General features: G+C 42.5%; 1 protein-coding gene across 1 annotated transcript in view; it reads right to left on the minus strand.

The window, feature by feature from the left end:
• The window catches only part of GPR89A (G protein-coupled receptor 89A), a 43109-nt gene extending 23919 nt beyond the window's left edge, over nt 1-19190 (minus strand). The window contains exons 1-4 of the mRNA XM_079761823.1: nt 18996-19190; nt 5786-5845; nt 3754-3857; nt 188-294 (exon numbers count right to left, since the gene is read on the minus strand). Of these exons, the coding sequence (XP_079617949.1) occupies nt 188-294; nt 3754-3857; nt 5786-5845; nt 18996-19037 (313 nt within the window). The 5' untranslated portion in view covers nt 19038-19190. The remainder of the gene's footprint in view (nt 1-187; nt 295-3753; nt 3858-5785; nt 5846-18995) is intronic.
• Between the last annotated feature and the right edge of the window lie 4709 nt (nt 19191-23899).

Consider the following 23899-nt stretch of genomic DNA (forward strand, 5'->3'; position numbering starts at 1 on the left):
TTAAGAGAAATTTGGCTGAAATTAAGCTGTGGGTTGAGTTATGGGAGATGATCTGATAGAAAGAGAACCAGAACTGTGGCAGGACAAATACCCTAATTGTTCATTCAGTATTTATTTTGTGCCAACCCTTTAAGATGCTGTGTGGGAGGTGGCCCCAAACAACAGCTCCTGAGGGTCAAACACTCACACAGGCGGATGTTGCTCACAATAAAGTAGCCGATGTAGAAAGGCACCAGGAAGACCAGGATCAGCAGAATGACGCACAGGTTCAGTTTCCAGTGGAAGTAACGGGAGCTGCAAGACACGGCAGAGCCCGTCACGAGGAGGGAAGGGGCGGCAGCTGCCATTCTCGTTAGTCTCCCAGAGGATCTCTTGCTCTTTGAACTCAATACTGAATATACCCATCTAACTAGTTAACTAGGCTGTTACTACCTGCTCATTTATAGAGAAGAAAAAAAAGTTCCAAAAGGTATATATAATCATCTTAACCTCTTAAAATTTCACTTATTAAAATGAGAATGTTAGTGTTCTAGTTATATTCATAGACAATGTATTGCCGGAAGCTAATTCCAGCATGTCAGCAGGGCTGAATCATCTGAAAAGGATGCATATGATTGCTTGCTGCCAGACAGCTGAGAGCATTTCAATCTACATGTTATTGCCTCCTACTGGCCAAACACCTGAACAGCTGAAGGCAGTTCCTTCAGCTGACAATGGACTCTGTATACCAAACTTGGCCTTTGATATGTATATCTACCTTGCCTTAGGACAAGTTGTGTTAATAAAAAGCAAGGGGTCCAGAGAGACAGGAGAACTTGGTTTCTTTAGCTAAGTTTTCTCTGGTTCCCCAAAATGCCTTCCAAAATTATGTTTCGTCTCTGGACTCTTGATTAATTTATACACAGCGCCTTCTCCAGATTCCCGAACCCTTCTAGATGCTGGATTAAGACCCCCAGCATGTATAATAATAAATGTGAACATACATTATTACTGGCACAATGACTACTGTTTCACTCACCACTGGGAGTCTTATTCTAATATGAGAATTTAAAAAAATGTTAATTAGCTTTATGTGTGCTATAAAGACTCAGAAATACTTCTTCTGTACCTTGTGGTACAGAACTAAACATCTGATTTGCATGACTTCATTATTGCATCTAAATATTTTATTAAAATATTTTAGAATTTTTATAATAATTTTATTGAGATATAATTCACCATTTAAAGTGTACAATTCGCCCAGCCGGTGTGGCTCAGTGGTTGAGCATCGATCATAAACCAAAAAGTCACAGTTCGATTCCTAGTCAGGGCAGATGCCTAGGTTGTGGGCTTGGTCCCCAGTGTGATGTGTATAGGAGACAGCTGATCAATGATTCTCTCTCATCACTGATGTTTCTATTTCTCTCTCCTCCCTTCCTCTCTGAAATCAATAAAAATATATTTAAAAATAAATTCAAGAAAAAAATAAAGTGTACAATTCAATGGGTTTTAGTACATTCAGAGAGTTGTGTGAGCATCACAATTAATTTCAAGCATTTCCAACACTGCACAAGGAAATCCTATACCCACTAGCAGTCACTCCCCTTTCTTACCACCTTCCCCGCCCTAGGAAACTTTCTGTTTATACGGATTTGCTATTCTGAACTTTTATTATAAATGGAATCGTGTAATATTTGGTCTTTAGTGACTGGTTTCCTTCACTTAGCATAATTTTTATTTGTTTGTTTGGTTGGTTGACCCTCACCCGAGGATATTCTTTCCATTGATTTTTTTTGAGAGAGTGGAAGGGAGGGAGGGGGAAGAGAGAGGGAAACATTGATGAGACACATCAGTTGGTTGCCTTCCACTTTCATTCCGACTGGGGTCGGGGATTGAACCTGCAACCCAGGGATGTGCCCTTGACAGGGAATTGAACCTGAGACCCTTCTGTGCATAGGCTAACACTCTAACCACTGAGCATACCAGCCAGGGCCACTTAGCATAATTTTTCAAGGTTTATCCATACTGTGGCATCTATCAATACTTCATTTCTTTTTATGGCTGGATAATCTTCATTCCATTGTATAGATATATCACATTTTGTTTATCCATTCATTCTCTGGTGGACATTTGGGTTGTTCTTCTTTTTAGCTATTATAAACGTGATGCTATGGACATTTGAGTATAAGTTTTTGTGTGAACGTATGTTTTTATTCTTATTAAATACCTAAAAGTGGAACTGCTGGGTCATATGATAACTCTATATTTAATTTCTTAAGGACCACTGTTTTCCAAAGTGGCTGCACCATTTTAATTCTCCCTGCAGTGTATGAGGGTTCTAATTTCTCCGTAGCTTTGTCCACACTTATTGTCTTTTTTGTGTGTTAATCCTCATCCGAGGATACTTTTTCCATTGATTTTTTAAGAGAGGGAGGGAAGAGACAGAGAGAGAAACATAGATTGGTTGCCTCCCATATGTGCCCCCGACCAGTGCCGGGGATTGAGCCTGCAACTGAAGTACGCGCCTGTGACGAGAATTGAATCTAAGACCCTTCAGTCTGCAGGCCAATGCTCTAACCACTGAGCAACCTGGTTAGGGCATTACTGTCTTTATGATTATAGCCATCCTGGTGGGTGTCAAGTGGCATCACATTGTAGTTTCTTTCATCTGCTGTGGAGTATCTTTTCATGTGCTTATTGGCCACTTCATCTTATTTGGAGAAATGCCTATCCAGATCCTTTGTCCCTGTTTCAGTTGTGTTATTTGCCCTTCTATTACTGAGTTGTAAGAACTTTTTATATATCCTAGACAGAAGCCCCTTTTCAGACATGTGAGTCCCGTACACTGTGGACTCTTCCAGTCCAGGTCGGTTCAGGTTTACTCCTTTAGTTGTTTGGTTTTGAGTTAGGACTGTAGCAAGTGCTATCACACTGCATTCCCAGATCACAGCCGCCCAGGTCTAACTTCTCTAAGGATGAATTAATTTGTAGCATTGCAGCAAGAAACATTCCACCTTTCTTTTCTTTTCTTTTTTTTTAGTTTTTATTTATTTATTTTTTAAAATTTCTTCCACCTTTATTTTCAATCTTGTTTCCAGTCATTCTTTTATTTTTTAAAGAGTTTTAAATAGATTTCTAGAGAGAGAAGAAGGGAGAGGGAGAGAGAAAGAAACATTTGTGTGAGAGTGGAACATCGATGGCTGCCTCCATACTCAACACATGCCTGGGTTGCGGGCTCAATCCACAGTGGGGGCGGGGGTGTGTGTGCAGGAGACAGCCGATCCATGATTCTCTCTCATCACTGATGTTTCTATCTCTCTCTCCCTCTCCCTTCCTCTCTGAAATCAATAAAAATATATATTAGAAAAAAAGAAAGAAACGCTTAACTAACTTGGAGGAATTCTGACCTTCTCAGGTAGAGATTTTTCAATCACCAGCACAATGTGGAAAGCTGTTACTGGAATTCAGTCAGAGAACAGGTGAGAAAAAATAAAACTTCTAGGAGTGAAGCCTCAGTAGGATGAGGCTCTTAGAAACTTTTTCTCAATTAATATCTCAGAGCTAACGGTCAGACCTTTTCCCCTACTATTTCACAATCTTTGTCAAACCCGTTACTAGGTGGTTGAAACCCATATTTGGTGTTATTATTATAGTACTGAGACTAAACTACCCACATGGTGGATTTCTTCAGCTATGGGATCCAAGAAAGTCATCTACTGCAAAAAAGGCGCACAGGTCTCTTCAAGAGGAGAGCCAATTCATACCCTTACTCACCTGCTATTCAGCACTCCTAAGATTTCAAAGATGATGAGCTCAAACATGGTGCAAGAAAATGCAAAAGTCACGGAGAAGATCACCTGCACGACATACTGGCGTACCTGTTAGAAGCCAAGCAGAGAGTAAGGGTCATTTTCTTGTTTGAAAAACTGAATTGATCATCTTCTGGTTATGAGCCAGAAAACTTATTTTGAAGAAATTCTCAAGTCATTAGAAAGAGGGCCACAAAAGTGACTTGCCTGGAGCAAGAAATAGATGAAAGTAGATAATGGGAATGCAGACTGGTGCAGCCACGTGGAAAACAGTAAGGAGTTTCCTCAAAATATTATAGTGCAGTGAAGGCCTGGGGGAGGGGATGGGAGCAGGGTACAGGGGGCCAATAGGGGGGGGAGGGGAAGGGGACATCTGTAATACTTTCAACAATTAAGATAAATTTTAAAAAATTAAAAATGGAACTCCTTTTTGACCCAGTGATCCCACTTCTGGGAATATATCTGAAGAAACACAAAACACTAATTGGAAAGAATATACGCACACCTTTGTTCACTGCAGCACTATTTATAATAGCCAAGATTTGGAGGGAGCCAAAGTGCCCATCAGTAGATGAGTGGATAAAAAACTGTGGTGCATGTACACAGTGGGATAGTACTCAGCCATGAAAAGAAGGAGCTCTTACTCTTTGTGACAGCATGGCTGGACCTGGAGAGCACTATGCTAAGTGACTAAGTCAGCAGAGGAAGACAAATATATGATTTCACTTATTTGTGGAATCTAATGACCAAAATAAACCAACAAACAAAACAGAAACAGATTCATAGATACAGAGAACAACTGACAGCTGTCAGAGGGGAGAGGGGCTGGGTGGCTGGGTGAAATAGGTAAAGGGATAAAGCAATAGGAAAACCACACACACACACACACACACACACACACACACACACACACAACACCCTCACAGATACAGACAACAGTAGGATGAGTACCAGAGAAAAGGGGGGTAGGGGCAGGTAGAAGAGGGTAAAGGGGGATAAATAGTGACAGAAGTAGAGTGGGTGGTGAACACACAATACAATATACAATGTACTGTAGAATTGCACACTTGAAACCTATATAATTTTGTTACCTAACATAACTTCAGTAAAATATATTAAAAATAAACTAGAAATTAAAAAAAAAAGAAAGGTGTACTTCTGAATCTTGGGTCACTATTATTATCATCCTCCTGCGGAGGGAGAATTAAAGGCATAAGAAAGTGAAGTAACAGGGTCATAGTAGCACTTAGAATTCCTGATGCCACTGACAATAAAAATGGCAGATTTATGCACAAAGGTTAGAGCTAAAAGGGTTTCTTCAATACTCTGCAGACCTTGGACCAGCTCTGGACCCTCCCCCGGGAGGTCTTAAAGTCTTGAGCAGAACAGAAACTCTAGAATCCGGGCTCTTTCAGACAACAGCCCCATCTCATTAGGGAAGTTTAATGGAGAATACCCTAGAAATGACCTCAAAGTAGTCTGTAACCATGGAGCTTTTACTAAATGAGGAGGATTGATTAGGAAAAGTCCAGTCGAGGTTGGTATTTTTCTGAATTCAATGATTTTGGTATTAATTTAGGATGTAAGATTGATCATTAATATTGAAGGTCAGATACCCAAATGAACAGAAACATTTATGAGACGTAAGTTAAATTCTCTCCCAAAGAATAACTGTTTGCTTTTGGTGTGCATACTGATGTCACCAAGGCGTGGCATTTCTTGTTCCTGGCTTCTTGGCTATATACATGACTTGCTTAAAAAAAAAAAAAAAAAAAAAAAAGCCAAGTAAGCCTAATCATAGTCTCCAAGTTAAGAATTACATAGGACTCATTTGACAAAAACTTCTATCTTGGAAGTGAACATGACCCTTTTTTTGTTGTTACCTTTCTCTGGTTTATTTAACATGACCTTTTTTTAATGGAGGTATTCTTTCTGCCCCATTTTAAAACAATTTAAATTCATACAATATTAGCATCATCAAAATGATCTCTTCTCACCTCGTAGTCCTTAAACAGTTGGCGCATGAAGAAAAGCCACCCAAATCCAAAGAAAAGTATCTGAAGGAGAAAGAAGATGGAAAGTCAGTATACATATCTTTTGATAAATGCCTTATATAGAGTATTTTATGATAAAAGGTCTGCTAACTAGATAGTTAATTTCAGATGTTAAAGATGAGACCTATTCATAAAAGATCTATTTACTGAAATCCTCAACATTAGGAGTAGATATTAAAATACTCTTCAATCTTTGAAATTATCCATGTTTTAGAATGTGTTTTAAGTTAGACAAAAATTAAAGTATATGTTTTTCCTGTAATCATTTTTTTTAAAAGTTTTCTTTAAAAAATATATTTTATTGATTTCAGAGAGGAAGGGAAAAAGAGAGAGACAGAAACATCAATGATGAGAGAGGATCATTGATTGGCTGTCTCCTGAACCATCCCCCCTTACCCTTACTGGGGATGAGCCCAATCTGGGCCTGCGCCCTGACAGGGATCGAACTGTGACCTCCTGGTTCATAGTTCAACGCTCAACCACTGAGCCACACCGGTCAGGCTTTCCTGTAATCTTAATGATAATCCTTTTATGAGCCAGAGAAGTTAGCAAATAAAAAAAGTCAGTGTAACTTGCTGTTTTACAGATGATCCCTGTTTACAACTATTTAAAAACAACAACAACAAACAACTTCGTGGGAAAGAAGTTAAGATTAAAAAAAAAAAGTAGTAGAAAGAGTGTTATTTTTTATGTTTTCCTTCCTGGGGCCTCCTTAGCTTCTGTAGCATCCCTCCTAATCCAGATAAAGTGGTTTCCATCTCAGTGTAAATCCAAATGATTGCATGATACCCCTTTGTCGGTTTGGTTCATCAGAGGCAGTACCACATGGCAGCTCTGTTCAGTGCTCGGAAGCTGGTTTGTTTTCCACTAGTAAATAGAACCTTCGTCTCTCTCTCTCTCTCTCTCTCTCTCTCTCTCTCTCTCTCTCATATTACTCAACAATAAAAAGAATGAAATCTTGCCATTTTCAACATGGATGGACCTAAAGGGTATTATGCTAAGATAGAAAAGTCAGACAGAGACAAATACCATATGATTTCACTTACATGTGGAGGGAGGGAGCAATATGACAAGACACACTAGAGGGCATGGAAAGAGACCAGGAATGGTCATGATTTCACTTACATGTGGAATCTAAACAAAACAAAACAAATGAACAAACAAAAAAGAAACAGATGCATAGTTATGGTTGCCAAAGGGGAGGGAAGAGCAGGGATGGGAGACATTTTTTAAAAATCAAACACTTATTGATGGTAAAGTTGTATAAGCTAAATTAAAAAGAAGAAAAAGAAAAACAAATAATAAATGCGCCAGGCACACACTAAGTACCCAATAAATGTTGCTGTTAATATTCTTGTTACTTTTACTCAGGGACAGTGAGGCACAAAGTTTGAACAGGGAAAGGGGAAGTAAAAGAAAAACTAGGGAATTTCAGTCAACTACAAAATGACTAGAAAACCACAGAAAAAAAGACTAGAGGCAAGGGTAAAATTTTAAAAACAGACCCACGCCTAAAACAAATTAAAAATATGTAAAAATAAGTAAAAAAAAATATAAAAAACAACTTAGAAATAATGTAACTATTAATGCCTGGATAAACATAAGTGGAGAGAAGATATAAAGTTGCTTCAATGTACTGATTAACTTATCTTTCATAACATGAGTCCAAAGAATATTAAAACTGATAAGCCAACTAATAGATGTAAAAGAACACTTAAGGGTTATATAAAGATATATAAAAGTACAAAGGATATTTAAACATAGAAATACTAGAACGAAAAGCATAATCCTATATAATAAAACCCTAATATGCAAATCGACCGAACTGCGGAACGACCAGTCACTATGATGTGCACTGACCATCAGGGGGCAGACACTCAACACAGGAGCTGACCCCTGGTGATCAGTGCACTCCCACAGGGGGAGCGCTGCTCAGCCAAAAGCTGGGCTCACGGCTGGCGAGTGCAGTGGCAGTAGCCTCTCCTGCCTCCGCGGCAGCGCTAAGGAGCAGCGAGCCGAGCAGTAAGGAGCAGCGAGCAGGCAGGCGGTAAGGAGCAAGGGGTCCCGGACTGCGAGAGGGCAAAGGCTGGGTTGAGGGACCCCCCGCCCCCCCCACCTCCAGTGCATGAATTTTGTGCACTGGGCCTCTAGTAGAATATAATTAACTAAAAGCTGGTGACAGAGGGGAGGAATGACAGGGGAGGTGAGAAGAGGGGGAAGCATGCTAACTCTTTTACTGAACATAGTAAAAAATAAGTACAGACACACACTTTTTTTTAGATATTAGATTGTAAGTTTGGTGAGGACAAGGGTCATGTTTGTCTTGTGAATCATCAGTGCCCAGCACAATGCAGGCACATAGCAGGCTCTCCATAAATGTTTGCTGTGTTTGCTAAATGCTGGTTTGTTCTTTAGGAATATTCAACCTTAATTTTTGTGTGTGTAATAATTCCCATGTGCTGTGCGAGGTCCAGGTGATACAAAGATGAGCAAGATAGTCATTACCTTCAAGGAGCTCAAAGTATAGTGGCAAATACACTAAATCAGTAATTTTAATGTAACATCGGACATGCAGTGAGGGAAATATGCACATGCTATGGTAAAAGAATATGAAAAAGGGAGACCAGATCAATCTTTGGTGGGTTAGGACAGATTTTTCTGGAGAAGATAATACCTTAGCTGAAGGAGTTTTTAATTTGGGTTAAAAACCTGCAAATTTGGGGATTATACGCATTTTCTCCAAAGAGAGGTTCTCAGGTATTCACCACATACTCAAAGTTTCCCATCACTCCTAAAATATTAGAAAATCACTCTGCTAAAGGATGAAAAAGAATTAGGCAGGCAAAAGCCAGGTGGTGGGGGCAGGAGGACAGGGCTTTCTTTCCAGAGAGCCAAGAGCATGATTAAAGACACAGAGGTAAGAAACAGTCAACATATACTGGGAACGACACATGGTTTGGTATGGCTGGAACGCAAAGTTCAAAGAACGAAGTGGTTAAAATGAGGCGAGAGCGGCCCTGAAGGCCACCTAAGGACCTGGGATTGTAGTCTGTAGGTGATGAGGAGTCATTTCAGTGGGAAAACACACGGCTGGGTTGGTCTTATATGGAGCACCATGGTGGCTACACTGAAGACACATTTGAAAGAAACAACACTGTAGAAAGAGAAACCTTACAGGAGGTTGTTGCAGATGAGAGATGATAAAGATATGAATTAAGACAATGGTGGAGAGGAGGCAACAGATTTAAGTAGTACTTAGAAGGTAAAATCAGCAGGGAGGAATCAAGGACAGTGAGGCGCCCAATGTATACAAAGAAGATTGGAGGAAGGAAAGGTTTGGGAATGGGGGATGGGAAGATGAGTTCACTTTTAGAAATGCTAAGTGCCTACGGGCCATCCTGGTCAACATAAAGGACAGAGTGTGAGGGCTGGGCTGAGATACACCTCAGAGTGGAAACCACCAAAGGAGTGAAACCACCAGGAAGAGCAGGTAGAGGGAGGGAGCAATATGACAAGAAGGCACTAGAGGGCAGGAATGGAAAGAGACCAGGAAGGAGAGGAATAATGGACAGCAGGAGGGTGTGGCATCCTCAAACCAAAGGAACAGTTTAAAGACGTATTAAATGAAGCAGGACTGGAAAGTGTTCACAGGATTCGGGAACTTGGAGGTCAGTGCTGACCTTAAGGAAAGCAGACTGAATAGTGAGATGGAGGCAGGAGCCAGGCTAGCAGGCCGGGATGAGGCGACAGAGACCATAACCTCTGTTGACTAATGAGTTTGCCGACCACTGACCTAGACTCTCGATTCCAATAATTACAGGCTGTTGTTGTTCCTTGTGATTAAGCCCCTATTCCAGTGGTTGGCGAACTCATTAGTCAACAGAGAGGCAAACCGCGGCTTGCGAGCCGCATGTGGCTCACGAGCCGCAGTTTGCCGACCACTGCCTTAGGGAGAGCCAAGGATGAGAGAAAACATCAGGTAGGAGCCTAGAGAAGCGTGCGGGATAAGGGAAAGTTCACAGGCCAAGAGGAAGAAAGCAGAGGAGTAAGAGGATAAACAAACAGAAGGAACTGTTGGGACACGGGAGGACTGAGACAGGCCAGTGAGCAAGACAAGCAGACTAGGGAAACAGACAGACAGTTAAAGAGCAGTTTGCAGCCATTTAGTAAATCCTGTCTCCCCTAAACCAGGGACACTTATGAGTAAACTAGAGGCCCGGTGCATGAAATTCGTGCACTGGAGGGGGGCGGTCCCTCAGCCCAGCCTGCACCCTCTCGCAGTCTGGGAGCCCTCGGAGGATGTCCAACCGACAGCTTAGCCTGACTTCTGGCTGAGTGGTGTTCCCCCTGTGGGAGTGCACTGACCACCATGGGGCAGCTCCTGCATTGAGCATCTGCCACCTGGTGGTCAGTGTGCATCATAGCGACCAGTCCACTGATTGTTTGGTCGCTTAGGCTTTTATATATATAGATGGACTGTATTTCTCCTCCCCAACCAGAGGGTAAATAGCTTACCTTACTCAGGGAGACAGCAGATATCCAATTGGTGCCACTTGCCAATCACAACCAAGGACAGATGAAGTTAAGAGAACAAACCTCATTTTGATTCATCAGCATAAAGCTGGTGAACAGTCTATTGAGATCCTCCCCTAAATGCCCAGCCTTTAAAACCCCTCAAGCCAAAGGTCTAGTGCACACTCTCCCTCCCAGGAGCACGCCTGCACCTTAACTCCCCCTTTCCCCCACAGGCACGCATCTCCTAAACCAGTGATGGGTAACCTTTTGAGCTTGGTGTGTCAAACTTCGCCAAAAAACTGAGCATAACTCGGGTAGTGTGTCACTTTGAGGAAAAAACTAACTCCAAGACTCTAGTCGCAAATGTTTCATCCTCAGGAGCAGCAAATGTTTCATCCTCGGCATGCAGCCGCGTGTCATCAGAAATGGCTACGCGTGTCAGTGCTGATACGCGTGTCATAGGTTCACCATCACTGTAAGGGACCCCATGAGGCTTGTAACCAGGGCAGAAACGGGCAGTGGCAGTTCACCCTGGGCAAACCCCCGAACCTGTCCAAAGACATCTTAGTGAGCCTGTTCCCCTGTCCCCAGCTTTAATGAACATCCTCCAAAATTCACCTGGGCTCGTGCTGTGAAATGTTCCCTGCACAAAGTCAAGAACCCGCACACGACCCTGTGGGCCTAGGCGGACCCACTCGGGCCAGGTCCCCTTTCCGGTAACGGGCTGAGTTAATGATGTTATTAATTTATCATTATTAGCAGTAGCTATACTTTATTGATCATTTAGTATATTCTAGGAACTCTAAGTGCTTAGTGTTGTAATGCCATTAAATCAGAAAAACCTGATAGGGCAGGTTTGATTGTCCTCATTTCAGAGAAAGTTGAGGCTTACAGAAGTTAATCCATTTACAGTAAGTGTCAGAATCAGGATTCAATCTGAAGTCTGTGCGACAGATTCCAAAAGCTTGTGCTTTTAACCATTTCACAATTGGCTGCTCCAAGATCAAAGGCACAGGTGGAGAAAATGGTCTGAAATAGGTGTAGGGAGCACCTGATTTTCGGACATGGAAGAAAAGGAGGAATGGTTGTGGATATAGATAACTGCCTAGATTAAGAGGAAGTAGAAGATCACATTTTTGACCTCACTTTTGTTGATAAAGTAGGTGGTAAGGTCATCTGCTAAGAGTACCAGAGGTGAGGATGGAAAAAAAGGACTTTGAAGAGAGTGATAAAGACTCCAGAGAAATTATGAGGGGAATGGAACAAGTAGCTAATTGAGGTCAAGAAAAACACACCACAATTCAGTGTTCATAAACTCATGGCATTGGCAAGCTGCACAACCGCATGATTTTCTACATCAGCCTTCAGGCCCTGAATTAATAATGGATAAGCTACAGCAGTGACCCAAGTGTGGAGTTTTGTATGTAGGTAAAGAAACAAGAAGGTATGAAAAAGCAGTTTCGAGATATGAATCCAGACCGAGAAGAGGGGTGAGCAGATTAGGAGAAAATACCCCTAGACCACCCAGGAGACCCTTTGGCTATTATGAATTATTACGAGAGAAGACATTTAAATTGAGAGTTTAGAGGCCATGTTTATATGACTTATGAAGTCATGTCTGAAGTTGGGGGAGTTAGGCATTTAGGACTGGGAGTGGTATGATGAAGATAGATGATAAAAAAAGATAATATATAACACTAAGAGCACCCTGAAATGGATCTTTAAACAAGAAAAAGAAAACAAGCAAAAATGATAATAAATATGAAAGGATGGGAAATGGAAGACAAAGAAAAAGAAATCTATACTTTTAATATTTCTTTGTCGGCTCCTTTCACATTGACAAAAAAGCTTAAGACTTTCACCCAACTAATAAAAAAAAAGGCAACTGGAGAATTAAGTCCAAGATAAATAAGAATTCTGATAAAATTATAGAGAATCTAAAAAACAAGCAGAAGGGAAAAAAAGCATTTTCAAGCAGTTTTGCAAATAAAAGGTGCACAACTTCTTATTAAAAAAAGAGGGTTAATATTTAAAAAATTGTATAGTCTTGACCTTGGGACTTTGGAACTGATAAGTCTTATGACTGCATAGAAGGCTCAAAACGTGCACTCCTACATTGAAAATTAGTTCCAGATTAAATTAAAAAAGCCAGTTATTAAAGAACTGACTGAAAAAGACCCCTTTCTTGGATCATTTATTTACCATTTTATTCACTTAACAAATATTTCTTAGTATCTAATATGTGCCAGGTCCCAGGAGCAGAATAGTAGACTGCTCTGAAGGAGTTTATAATCTACTAGAGGCCCGGGGGTGTATGTCCCTCAGCCCAGCCTGCACCCTCTCCAATCTGGGACCCCTCGAGGGATGTCCGACTGCCCGGTAGGATCGGGCCTAAACGGGCAGTCGGACATCCCTCTCACAATACAGGACTGCTGGCTCCCAACTCCTCGCCTGCCTGCCTGATTGCCCCTAACCGCTTCTGCCTGCCAGCCTGATCACCCTCTAACCACTCCCCTGCCAGTCTGATTGATGCCTAACTGTTCCCCTGCCAGCCAGTTTGCCCCTAACTGCCCTCCCCTGCAGGCCTGGTCATCCCTAACTGCCCTCCCCTGCAGGCCTGATCACCCCCAACTGCCCTCCCTTGCAGGCCTGGTCCCTCCCAACTTCCCTCCCCTGCTGGCCTGATAGCCCACAACTGCCCTCCCTTGCAGGCCTGGTCCCTCCCAACTGCCCTCCCCTGCTGGCCATCTTGTGGTGGCCATCTTGTGTCCACATGGGGGCAGGATCTTTGACCACATGGGTGCAGCCATCTTGTGTGTTGGAGTGATGGTCAATCTGCATATTACTCTTTTATTAGATAGGACAGAGGCTTGGTGCATGGATGGGGGCCAGCTGGTTTGCCCTGAAAGGTGTCCTGGATCAGGGTGGGGGTTCCCTTAGGGCGTGGGGCGGCCTGGGCGAGGGGCCTGTGGTAGTTTGCAGGCCGGCCACGCCCCTCAGCGACCCAAGGAGAGGCCCTGGTATCTGGGATTTATTTATCTTCTACAATTGGAACTTGGTAGCCTGGAGCAGAGCCAAGCCTTCTGCTCGCTCCATGGCGGCAGCCATTTCTGTTGGAATTTATTTATCTTCTATAATTGAAACTTTATAGCCTTAAGCGGAGGCCTGGGCTGGCCAGGGTGTGTGGAAAGCTTGGCTTCCTCCATCGCCGGGGAAACCCAAGCCTCCCTCCTGCTCTCTCCGTGGCCACAGCCATCTTGGTTGGGTTAATTTGCATACTCACTCCTGATTGGCTAATGGGCGTGGCTTGTGGGTGTAGCACAGTGATGGTTAATTTGCATATTACTCTTTTATTAGATAGGATAGCTAAGATCTGGAAACAGCCCAAGTACCCATCAGCAGATGAGGATAAAAAAGCTGTGGTACATTTACACAATGGAATATTATGTGCCTATCAAAAAGAAGGCTCTTTTATCCTTGGGGTTGCATAAATGGATCTGGAGATTATTATGCTAAGCGGAATAAGCCAGTCAGAGAAAGAGAAATATGACATGATCTCACTTATATTGGAATCTATTGAACAAAATAAACTGATGAACAAAATAGTGCAGAGACATGGATGCATGGAACAGACTGACAGATCTCAGATTGGATGGGGGTGGGGCAGACTGGAAGAGATTAACCAAATAATATATGTGTATACTGTATATGCATAGCCAATGGACACAGACAATAATGTGATGAAGGCCTGGGTTTGTGTGGGGGTTGGGTGGATGAGGGAAAAGTAGGGGAAATGGGAGGCATCTGTAATACAGTCAACAATAAAAGAAAATATTATAAACAACTATATGCTAATAAATTGGACAATCTGGATGAAACAGACAAATTCCTTGAAACATACAATGTTCCAAAACTGAATCAGGAAGAATCAGAGAATGTAGACAGTTTACAACTAGTGTAATTAGAAAATTTCCAACAGACAAAAGTCCTGGACCAAATGGCTTCACAGGTGAATTTAACCAAACATTCAGAGAAGCACTAACATGTTATTCTTCGCAAACTATTCAAAAAAATTCAAGAGAAGGGAAGACTCCCAAGCTCAGTTTATAAGGCAAGCATTATCCTAATTACCAAGCCAGATAAAGACACTACCAAAAAAAAAAAAAATTATAGGCCAATATCCTGATAAACATAGATGTTGAAATTCTCAACAAAATGTTAACAAACCAGATCCAGCAATATATTAAAAAGATCATACACCATTGTCAAGTGGAATTTCTTTGGGGGATGCAAGGTTGGTACAATATCTGCAAATCAATAAATGTTAAACATCACATAAACAAAATGAAAGATAAAAACCACATGATCATATCAATAGATGCAGAAAAAGCACTTGATAAAATCCAGCACCCACCCTATCTAATAAAGAGTGATATGCAAATTGACCATCACTCCAACACACAAGATGGCTGCCCCCATGTGGACACAAGATGGCCACCACAAGATGGCTGGCAGGGGAGGGCAGTTGTAGGTGATCAGGCCAGCAGGGGAGGGTAGTTGGGAGGGACCAGGCCTGCAAGGGAGGGCAGTTGGGGGTGATCAGGCCTCCAGGAGAGGGCAGTTAGGGGTGACCAGGCCGGCAAAGGAGGGCATTTGGGGGTGACCAGGCCTGCAGGATAGGACAGTTGGGGGGATGAGGCCGGCAGGGGAGGGCAGTTGGGGGGGACCTGGCCAGCAGGGGAGGGCAGTTGGTGGGGGGGGGGGATCAGGTTGGCAGGGGAGGGCAATTGGGGGGGACCAGGCCTACAGGGGAGGGCAGTTGGGGGGGACCAGGCCAGCAGGGGAGGGCAGTTGGGGGGAACCAGGCCGGCAGGGGAGGGCAGTTGGGAGGGACCAGGCCGGCAGGGGAGGGCAGTTGGGTGAGACCAGGCCGGCAGGGGAGGGCAGTTGTGGGGACCAGGCCGGCAGGGTAGGGCAGTTGGGGGGGGGGGGGAACCAGGCCAGAAGGGGAGGGCAGTTGGGGGGACCAGGCCTGCACGGGAGGGCAGTTGGGGGCGACCAGGCCTGCACAGGAGAGCAGTTAGGGTTGACCGGGCCAGCAGGGCAGTTGAGGGTGACCAGGCCGACAGGGGAGGGCAGTTGGGGGCAACCAGGCTGGCAAGGGAGGGCAGTTAGGGGTGACCGGGCCAGCAGGGCAGTTGGGGGGCGACCAGGCCTGCAGGGGAGGACAGTTAGGGGCAATCGGGTTGACAGGGGAGCAGTTAGGCGTCGATCAGGCTGGCAGGCAGAAGCAGTTAGGGGCAATCAGGCAGGCAGGCAGGCGAGTGGTTGGGAGCCAGCAGTCCTGGATTGTGAGAGGGATGTCTGACTGCCCATTTAGGCCCGATCCCACAAGGATCGGGCCTAAACGAGCAGTCGAACATCCCTCGAGGGGTCCCAGATTGGAGAGGGTGCAGGCTGGGCTGAGGGACCCCCCCCCATGCACGAATTTCGTGCACCGGGCCTCTAGTTTATGATAAAAACTCTCAGCAAAGTGGGAATAGAGGGAATATATATGACAAACCTACAGCCAACATCATTATTTTATGGGCAAAAACTACAAGCATTTCCCTTAAGATCAGGAACAAGACAGAAATGTCCACTTTCCTCACTCTTATTCAACATAAGTACTGGAAGTACTAGCCACTGCAATCAGACAAGAGGAAGAAATAAAAGCCATCCAAATAGAAAGGAAGAAAGAAGTAAAACTGTCATTATTTGCAGATGACACAATACTGTATGTAGGGAATCCTGAAGATTCTACCAAATAAACTACCGGAACTTATAAATGAATTCAGTATAAAAGCAGGGTACAAAATAAATACCCAGAAATCAGATGCATTTTTATACATCAACAATGAACTATCAGAAAAGCAAATGAAATAAACAATCCTATTTAAAATTACATCAATAAAATAAAATAACATAAAAGCAAAGCCCTGGCCTGGTGGCTCTGTTTGTTGGATCATCATCCCATACACCAAAAGGCTACGGGTTCGATTCCTGGTCAGGGCACGTACCTAGGTTGCACTGTTGGATGTTTCTATCTCACATAGATGTTTCTCTCTCTCTTAAAATCAAGAAAAACATATCCCTGGGTGAGGATTAAGACAAACAAACAAACAAAAACCCTAAGAATAAATTTAACCTAGGCTGTAAGAGACTTGTACTCAGAAAATTATAAGACATTGTAGAAAGAAACTGAAGAAGATACAAATAAGTTGAAGCATATATCTTGTTCATGGGTAGGAAGAATTAACATCATTAAAATGTCCATACTACCTAAAGCAATCTATAGATTCAATGCAATACCTATGAAAATACCAATAGTGTATTTCACAAAACTAGAACAAATATTCCAAAAATTTATATGGAACCTCAAAAGACCCTGAATAACCATAGCAATCTTGAGAAAGAAGAACAAATTTGGAGGAATCCTATTACCTGATATCAAACTATACTACAAGGCCATAGTAATCAAAATAGCATGATACTGGCATAAAAACAAACATATAGATCAATGGAGCAGAATAGAGGCAAGAACATACAATGGGGTAAAGACAGTCTATTCAATAAATGGTGTTGGGAAAATTGAACAGATATGTGCAAAAAAATGAAACTAGACCCCATCTTAAACCATACACAAGAATAAACTCAATATGGATAAAAAACTACAATGTAAGTCTTGAAGCCATAAAAATCCTAGAAGAAAACATAGGCAGTAAGATCTCAGACATTTCTGGTAGCAACATTTTTTCTTTGATACGTTGCCTCGGGCAAAGGAAACAAAAGAAAAATTAAAAAAAAACAAATGGGACTATATCCATTAAAGTTTTTGCACAGCAGAGAAAACCATCAACAAAATGAAACGACAACCCACTGAACGGAAGAATACATTTACCAATGATACATCTGATAAGGGGTTAATATCCATAGTTTATGAGGAACTTATAAAACTCAACACCAAAAAACAAACAATGCAATTAAAAAATGGGCAAAGGAGCTGAATAGACACTTCTCCAAAGAGGAGACATACAGATGGCCAACACACATATAAAAAGATACTAAACATCACTAATTATCAGAGAAATGGACATTAAAGCCACAATGAGAAATCACTCACACCTGTCAGAATGGCTGTCCTCACTAAACCCACAAACAACACGTGCTCGCGATGATTCAGAGAAAAGGGTACCCTCCTGCACTGTTGGTGGGAATGCTGATTGGTGCAGCCACTGTGGAAAGCAGTATGGAGTTAACCTCAAAAATTTAAAAATGAAACTGCCTTATGATTCCACTTCTGCGAATTTATCTGAAGAAGCCTGAAACATTAATTCAAAAGAATATATGCAACCCTATGCTCATTGCAGCGTTATTTACAATAGCCAAGATTTGGAAGCAGCCCGAGTGTCCATCAGTGGGTGAGTGGATAACATAAAACAGCTGTGACACATCTACACCGTGGAATAGTACTCGGCTATAAAAAGAAGGAAGTCTAACCTTTGCAGCAGCATGGAGGGACCTATACAGCACCGTGCTAAGTGAAATAAGCCAATCAGATAAGGACAAGTGCCATACGATCTCACTCATATGTGGAATCGAATGAACAAAATTTAAACTAACAAGCAAAACAGAAAAAACTCATAGAGAACGAACAGGCTAACAGCTGTCAGAGGGAAGGGGGTCGTGGGGCTGGGTGAAAAAAATGAAGGGATTAAGCAAAAAAAACAACAACCCCAAAACCAACGAAACAAACAAACCAAAAAACCCCTGATAGACTCAAACAGTATGGTGATTACCAGAGGGAGAGTGGGGTGGGGTAAGGTAGAAGGGGGTACAGGGGGAATAAGTGGTGATGGAAAGAGGCTTGGCTTAGGGTGATGAATACACAATATTCAGATGATATAGAATTGTACACCTGGAACATATATAATTTTATTAACCAATGTCACCCCAATAAATTCAAGGAGAGTGTAAAAAAAAATAAAAGTAGTTTAAATGACTGGAAAACGAGGGAGGGGAAGATGTGTGAGCTTCTCCAGATATTAAGAGCCGGCCAACAATATTTACGGGGTGCTTGCCCTTGAGGGGTTCAGCTTTGAACTAGCCAGGCCCCGAAAAGCGCGGCAGCGAAGCGAGGATGGCTGCTGTGCTCAGGTCCAAAGGAAACCTAGCGCTCTGGAGCTCTCTCAAGGGGCAGCGGCCAAGGCGTCCACGGACCGGGATCCAGCGTTTGACACCGAACCAGCACAGCCCACGTGTCCGCGGGAGCCGGCTCCGATTGGCCCGCCGGAACCGCGCTTCCCCAATTGGTGGGTCAGGGGCGCAGTCCGAACCTTCGGGGGCCGCTCCCTTCTCTCGAGGCCGCCCGACCCCTTCCAAAACTGGACAAGCAAGTGGGCGGAAGGGAGAGTGGGTGGAGGCTGGGTGGGGAGCGGCTGCCGCAGGCCGCCTCCCGACCACAGGGGCGGACAACCGGACGCCGCAAATCCCAAACCTCCCCGAGCTCCGCGAACGGCCGAGGCGGCGCAGGCGGCGAGAAGGCGACTCTGGGGTCGGACAAGCGAGGCCGGGGTCCCGGGCAGGAGGCGTGGCTCACCTGGGAGGTAATCATGATGCTGGAGTCTATTAGGAAACTCATGGCGATGTGCGGGGACAGCGCGTGCCTCCATTGCCCACGCCCCGAGACCGCAGCAGCTGGGGCTGCCTACCCCTTACATCGGTGGCCTTCGCCCGGGGCGTCGGCGGGGACCGAGGCCGCTCAGCCTGACGCCATCAAGCTGCGCCCGAGCCAGCCAATCAGCGACGGCACCGACTGCTTCTCCGTCCAGGGGTGGGCGGGACGGACGCGGGTTGCCTAGGAGATGAGGGCGGGGCCAGGCAGACACCATTCTGGAGGCGGGGCTTGATTGGAGGTAGCCTGGCTGTAAGGCTTGGAGAGATAAGATAGTGTGGCCTTGCCCTGACCGGTTTGGCTCAGTGGATAGAGCATCCGCCTGCGGACTGAAGGGTCCCAGGTTTGATTCCGGTCAAGGGCGTGTACCTTGGTTTCGGGCACATCCCCAACAGGTGCAGGAGGCAGCTGATCAATGTTTCTCTCTCATCGATGTTTCTAACTCTCTATCCCTCTCCCTTCCTCTCTGTAAAAAGTCAATAAAATATATTTTTTAAAAAAAGATACTGTGGTCTGAAAATCCAGAAGCAGAGGTAATGCAAGGTAGTATTTTCATTTGTGAGGCTGAAGGGGGTGGGTCCTGACCTAACATCTTATTTTAAGTGGTAATTCCTTTTTGTAATGGTCACAGTGGTCATAGCTAATAAGATGAAGTTAATGATTATTATAATGAGACCATAAGCCAGGCATTGTGTTCTAAATGTTACACCTTATACTTGGCTCCACAAACAACGGCACAAATAAGGTCAGGGAAGAGTGGAAAGGCAGGTGAGATTTTTAGCAAATATAGCTCACCAAGTAAATTTCTGATGTGACAACAACAACAAATCCCTCCATCTCCAGGAAGGGAGCGATAATGTTGTACCAGGTACCCATCAGACCGCACGTGGAGTACTGCATTCTTTGTACCACAGATGAAAAAGAATGATGTGTTAATGCACAAACGAAATATGTGCATAGATCAATATGGGTGAAAATCTCTCATGGGCCCTGACTGGGAATCGAACCGCGACCTACTGGCTCATAGGTCAACGCTCAACTACTGAGCCACGCTAGCCAGGCTACAGCCTCATTTTTGATATGCTGACCTTGGTGCTCACCTGGTAGGCATTTAGGATGTCCTGTCCTGGACCTTGATTGGTTCAGCTAAGTTAGAGTTCACTCTGAATCAAGTGCCTGGCTGTTCTTCAGGCCGGATTCCTGAGGAATGAAGCTTTAAATAGTTATGTATCCCTGTGCAAGCAACTTAACTCTCTGCACCTTATTTTCCTCATCTTAAAAAGAGGGATAAGTAATAGTAGCTTATTTCATAAAGTTATTACTAGGAATAAATAAGTAATATACTTAAAACTTTAAGAAAACTAAGTGCTTTCTAGTAAGTATGCAATGATTTTACCCATTACTACTATTATGAATTTCCATTCAGAGTTTTCCTTTATTATGAATCAGTTTAAATGTATATTTAAAATTTGTGGTTGCCAATTATTCACAGTGAAATAAACAGACTGGTAAAAAGAGACGTATGCAATACTTTCAACAATAAAGAATTTTTTAAAAAGGAAATAAAAAGACTGGTGATTGTATACCTATTCAAGTTGGAAAGACTCAGAGGCATTATTTAAAATATGTAACATTAAATTTTCCCCCATTTATTAAAACTGAGAGGATTCCCTACTAATATGATTCTTATACAGAGTTAATTTGATCCATATAATTTGTGAATAAAAGGGAAGAATAATAGGAAACTTAAAATTGAATATATAAATTGAAAGTCACACATAACAGTAAAAGATGTGCATGCCCTTCCCTAAGAACTTTCTGAACTTCTCAACACTGACCTTTGGGTGTCCCGCCCTCTGGGCCTGGGCGGGGCCCAAAGCTCTCCCTGCCTCCCCACCCCTTCTTGCTCCAGGACTAACCTCTGCTCAGGACACTACCAGTGGGAACTTCTCCTCATTTTAGAGAAGCCCCCACCTTTATCACTAAGTGTGATTTACCAGATGGTCACAAAGGAGCCCAATACTGGCGTATTTTTAAAAAATATATATATTTTTTATTGATTTCAGAGAGGAAGGAAAGGGAGAGAGAGGATCATCAATGATGAGAGAGAATCATTGATCTGCTGCCTCCTGCTCGCCCCACACTGGGGGTCAAGCCCGAAAATCGGATTTGTGCCCTGACTGGGAATCAAACCCTGACCTCCTGGTTCATAGATCGATGCTCAACAACTGAGCCATGCCGGCTGGCTTTTCTGGTGTATTTTTTAAGTCTGGGATATTCATTCTTATTTGTGGTTACTCAGTTCTGTACCCATACCCAGGCACACATACTTTTTCATTTTCCCCAAAATGGGTTCAGTGAACAACATATTTTGCCATATATTTAGAAATATACCATGAGCATTTTCTCATGCTGAAGATTTTACAACATTTTTATTGACTCCGTGACATCCATCATATGATTACCATGATTTATTTCACTAGTCTGCCTTTTCTGTTTGCTTGGTTGTTATAATAAAATAATAGTGTGGTGAAAAATTTAGTTCACAAAAAAACACTTATCCAAGTCTTCAAACTTCTCTGGGCAAGGGGCAGTCATTGTGTCTATGATATAGGAAATATTAATTTAATACTCCATTACATATCCATTAAGTCAGACTTACAAATTGCATTCAGGTCCTCTATGTTTTTGTATTCTATTTATTTGTCAAGAATCGAAGGAGGCTTATTCAAGTCTCTTACTACTACTGTTTTTCTTTTCACATCTCCTTATATTTCTGAGGGCTACATATGGTCCAATTCCTACTTTTTCAGTACAAAATGATTCATATGTCTTTGTTGCATGTTATATTTTATATCAATAAAATTAAATATTTTGGTTTGGTTTAATGATTCTTCTCTCTTATTTTGTGTATCTGGTTTTCATCCCCCCTCCTTTTTCTATATTGACTGTATGTTTCTTATTTTTCCCCTTAGTACTTTGGAAGGCATAAATTTTGTTTTAAAATAACACTTGCAATTTTTCTAAGTATTAGCATAGAGACTAAAATAATATCTTTGTACATTAAGAATATTGGGGCCTTCTACTTTCTCACATTTCTCCTCCCTGACTCCCTCCACCTCACGTAGTTCCCAAATTTATGTTAGTATAACCTGGAGTTTTAAAGCTCAATTTAAAAAAATTACAATGTGGTAAGAATTATTTATGACACTTGTATTCTGTTTGTAACTATACATATTATAGTTTTGTTTGATTGATTTTATACTTAATATCTTCAGTATTCATCACCAGCCTTTTTTCATATTTTACCTTCTTGAATTCTGTCTTTTTCTTTTTTTAATAGGATCTCAATCTAATGTTTAGGTATGTGGATATGCTTATTTTTTAAAATATATGTTTTTATTGATTTTTAGAGAAAGAGGAAAAGAGAGGGATAGATAGAAACATCTATGAGAGAAACATCATTGATCAGCTACCTCCTACATACTCTCTACTGGGGATCAAGCCCACAACTGCAACCAGGGCATGTGCCCTGACTGGGAATTGAACCAGTGACCTCTTGGTTCATAGGTCGATGATCAACCACTAAGCCCACACCGGTTGGGCTTGAATTATTTTTAAAAATTATTTCTCCTTTGGTTAAATACATTTTTCTTTAAAGAAGGTTTTGCAGGTATGTTGAGTTTTTGCATAGTTGAGAATGCCTTTCAATTTCCTTCACTTATGAATGAAATATGGCTTATTGTGGCATTCTTGACTTAAACATTTAATCCTCAGTAGTCTACAGATGTTCTAGTCTTTTCTGAAATGTAATATGTTATGGAAAAGTATGAAGCCAGCCTGATATTTTCTTCCTTTGAGGGTAACTTAGTAAACACCCTTCCTAACTCCACATTGGGAGGGATGGCTGTAATGGAGAGCCCTGAGGCTTGGGTTTCTTGTCCTTACCTTGCTTCTCTTTTCCTTTAGAGCTATGACTAACCCCCTCCCCACCCAACAGTGGCCTCTGAGAGGGAGGGAAACCTCTCCTCCCTAGCCTTTCAGGCCAAGTGCACAACCCTCCCCTCAAATCTCTGAATCCCAGCTGAGTCTAAGGTGTCTTAGTAATGATACTGTGCTGAATGATAGTAATTATACCACACAGAATAATATGTGATGGTAAAGATAGCTAATAGTTACCAAGTGTTTACTCTGTGCTAGGTACTATTCTAGGACTAACTCAAGAACTCCCTAACTCCGTCCCTCACCTGCTTCCATTTGGCAGATACCATTGTTCCCGTATCTTTTGGAAACATATTGAGCGCATTGGGACTTGGGATTCCAGGCTCAAGAGAATGAGCTTCAGAAGAGAAAGAAATTAATTCCCTCTTCTTCCTATTTAAGGCTCGCTTTCCAAATCCTTTTTTTTTCTTTTTCTCATTTTAGAATCCTTCTCTTTTTCAGGATTTGACATCAGAATAGGCATTCTCTTGACAGGAATCCTCACCTCCTACTGACAGGATATGATCCTACTCTATGTTCACAACTGGGCAAGAATGTGAAAGCATAACTGTCCATTAGCAGCACACAAACCACGGCACGGGTTGTTTCCTTATAGTTTGAAAATGGTAGAATAATGCCTCTATACTTGCAAATAAAAGCGTAGCTAGATTTTTTTTTTCCTGGTCCATGGTGAATTTCTTTGAATTCTTAACTCTGCCAGCTCCTTTTCCAACTCAGTTTATCATCTTATTAGCATGTGTTTCATCTCCTGTTTTATGGAGTTCATGTTTTCTTTAAAGTTTTTGAGAGCACAAAACAGATTTTAAACTTTTTTTTCTAAAGTAAAT

This window comes from Cnephaeus nilssonii, assembly GCF_951640355.1.
Source record: "Cnephaeus nilssonii genome assembly, chromosome: 21".
In the NCBI taxonomy this organism is placed as follows: Eukaryota; Metazoa; Chordata; class Mammalia; order Chiroptera; family Vespertilionidae; genus Cnephaeus; species Cnephaeus nilssonii.